Source organism: Alexandromys fortis, unplaced genomic scaffold, assembly GCF_014885135.2.
Source record: "Alexandromys fortis isolate MF-2015 unplaced genomic scaffold, M_Fortis_MF-2015_v1.1 scaffold_299, whole genome shotgun sequence".
In the NCBI taxonomy this organism is placed as follows: domain Eukaryota; kingdom Metazoa; phylum Chordata; class Mammalia; order Rodentia; family Cricetidae; genus Alexandromys; species Alexandromys fortis.
Genome location: NW_026068187.1, coordinates 650,468 through 651,899, shown reverse-complemented (window position 1 = coordinate 651,899; position 1,432 = coordinate 650,468). Strand labels below are relative to the sequence as shown.

General features: G+C 53.6%; 1 protein-coding gene across 2 annotated transcripts; it reads right to left on the bottom strand.

The window, feature by feature from the left end:
- Positions 1-207: 207 nt before the first annotated feature.
- On the bottom strand, positions 208-1,074 carry Kplce (KPRP N-terminal and LCE C-terminal like protein). 2 transcript variants are annotated; one of them, XM_050129352.1, is made up of 3 exons: positions 961-1,074; positions 366-888; positions 208-329 (listed from the first exon to the last, which is right to left on the bottom strand). In XM_050129352.1, the coding sequence occupies exons 1-3, from the start codon at positions 1,072-1,074 to the stop codon at positions 208-210; spliced, it is 759 nt and encodes a 252-aa protein (XP_049985309.1). The 2 variants fall into 2 exon arrangements, with proteins under 2 accessions (XP_049985309.1, XP_049985308.1); XM_050129351.1 differs by having other exon boundaries at positions 208-888.
- Between the last annotated feature and the right edge of the window lie 358 nt (positions 1,075-1,432).

The following is a 1,432-nucleotide window of genomic DNA, read 5'->3' as shown; positions in this document are numbered from 1 at the left end:
ACCGAGCAAAGAAGTCAACAGGAGCCAACGTGCTTGCATTCGGAGCTTTATTCATGCCAGAGTTTGGGGGTTATGCTAACTCTGGCAGGATGCCTTGATAAAGGGGTGAAGTAAGAAGGGCCAAGGGAGCTGATGGAGGCTGAGGATGGGTGGGTTCGGAAGACATAGCAGGAGGTGAATTTTGGAAGCAGAGCTGTCCCTTTGTACTTAACAGCAGCAATCATCCCCACTGTCACAGCATGCAGGACCTCGGGACCTCATGGGAATAATTCCCAAACAGCAGCACCCAGAGCCACAGCCGCAACCTCCGCAGCCTCCAGAGCCGCAGCCTCCAGAGCCACAGCCTCCAGAGCTGCAGCCTCCACAGCCTCCAGAGCTACAGCACCCAGAATCCTCACAGCAGCTGGAAGATCCGGTGTTCCAACCTTGGGGCCGCTGGACCCAGCGTCTCAGAGGACTCACCCCAAAGGTCCGGGGAGCCAAACAGCAGTAGCTCATGGAACAGGGAGCAGAGCATGGGTCAGGGACACCGCCCTGAGAACCTGAGCCACCTGAAGAAGCCTGAGCGTAGTAGGTCTGGCTGGGCGCTGGATACTGGACATAATACGTCTGAGTCTGGCAGGGAGCTGGGCATTTGACACAAGTCGTTTGGCATGGGGCTGGGCACTTCACATAGGTTGTCTGGCATGGGGCTGGGCACTTCACGTATGTCTGGCAGGGAGGCGGGCATTTCACGTATGTCTGGCAGGGAGCTGGGCACTTCACATAGGTTCTGGTCTGGCATGGAACTTGATATTTCACGTAAGTTTGAGTGGGAACCGGAGCTGAGTATCTCACGATGGTTTGAGGCTGACAAAGAGCAGGTCCCGGAGCATAAACAGTTTGGACCTGGCCTAAAACTTGGCCTGAAGCCTGGCCTGAAGCCAGACCTGAACCAGAGCCTGAAGCCTGGCCTGAAACGGATCCTGAAACTTGGCCTTTCCCAAAGGCACCGCTGCCACCTTGCCCGGCTCCAAGTCCCGAACCCTTCACACAAGATGGAAGGAACTGCGGCTGCTTCTGCTGGTCACACATCCTGCTGCAGTTTTGAAAATTCTGAAAAGAAAAGATTCATCAAAACCGCAAGAGTAGAAAGATTTCCAGAAAATTGTTCAGGGCATCTCCAGGGAGGGTGATCTGAAAAAGGTCTCTTTGAGGTGTTAGCACCCAGAGCCTGTCCGTCCATCAGTAAGGTTGGTGCAGCATCAAGGATTCTAGGCTCACTTCTTTCACCTTCAACTAGCTGTGTGATTTCAAACTAATCACCATTCACCCCCGAGGCTGCTGTACACTAGGAACTAGAGGGCTTGAAACAGCAACCCCATTTCTTTCAAACTCTCCACGTTTCCCCTCTTTTCTTCCGTTTCTGCGTTGTGGATCAGTCTTGCATAAC

Excerpts from the sequence above, each read along its gene's own strand:
- Kplce (XM_050129351.1), bottom strand. The coding sequence starts at position 1,074 with ATGTGTGACCAGCAGAAGCAGCCGCAGTTCCTTCCATCTTGTGTGAAG. Across the intron at positions 889-960 it reads AAGGCCAAGTTTCAGGATCC|GTCCAAACTGTTTATGCTCC; the intron begins GTTTCAGGCCAG and ends GTTTTAGGCCAG.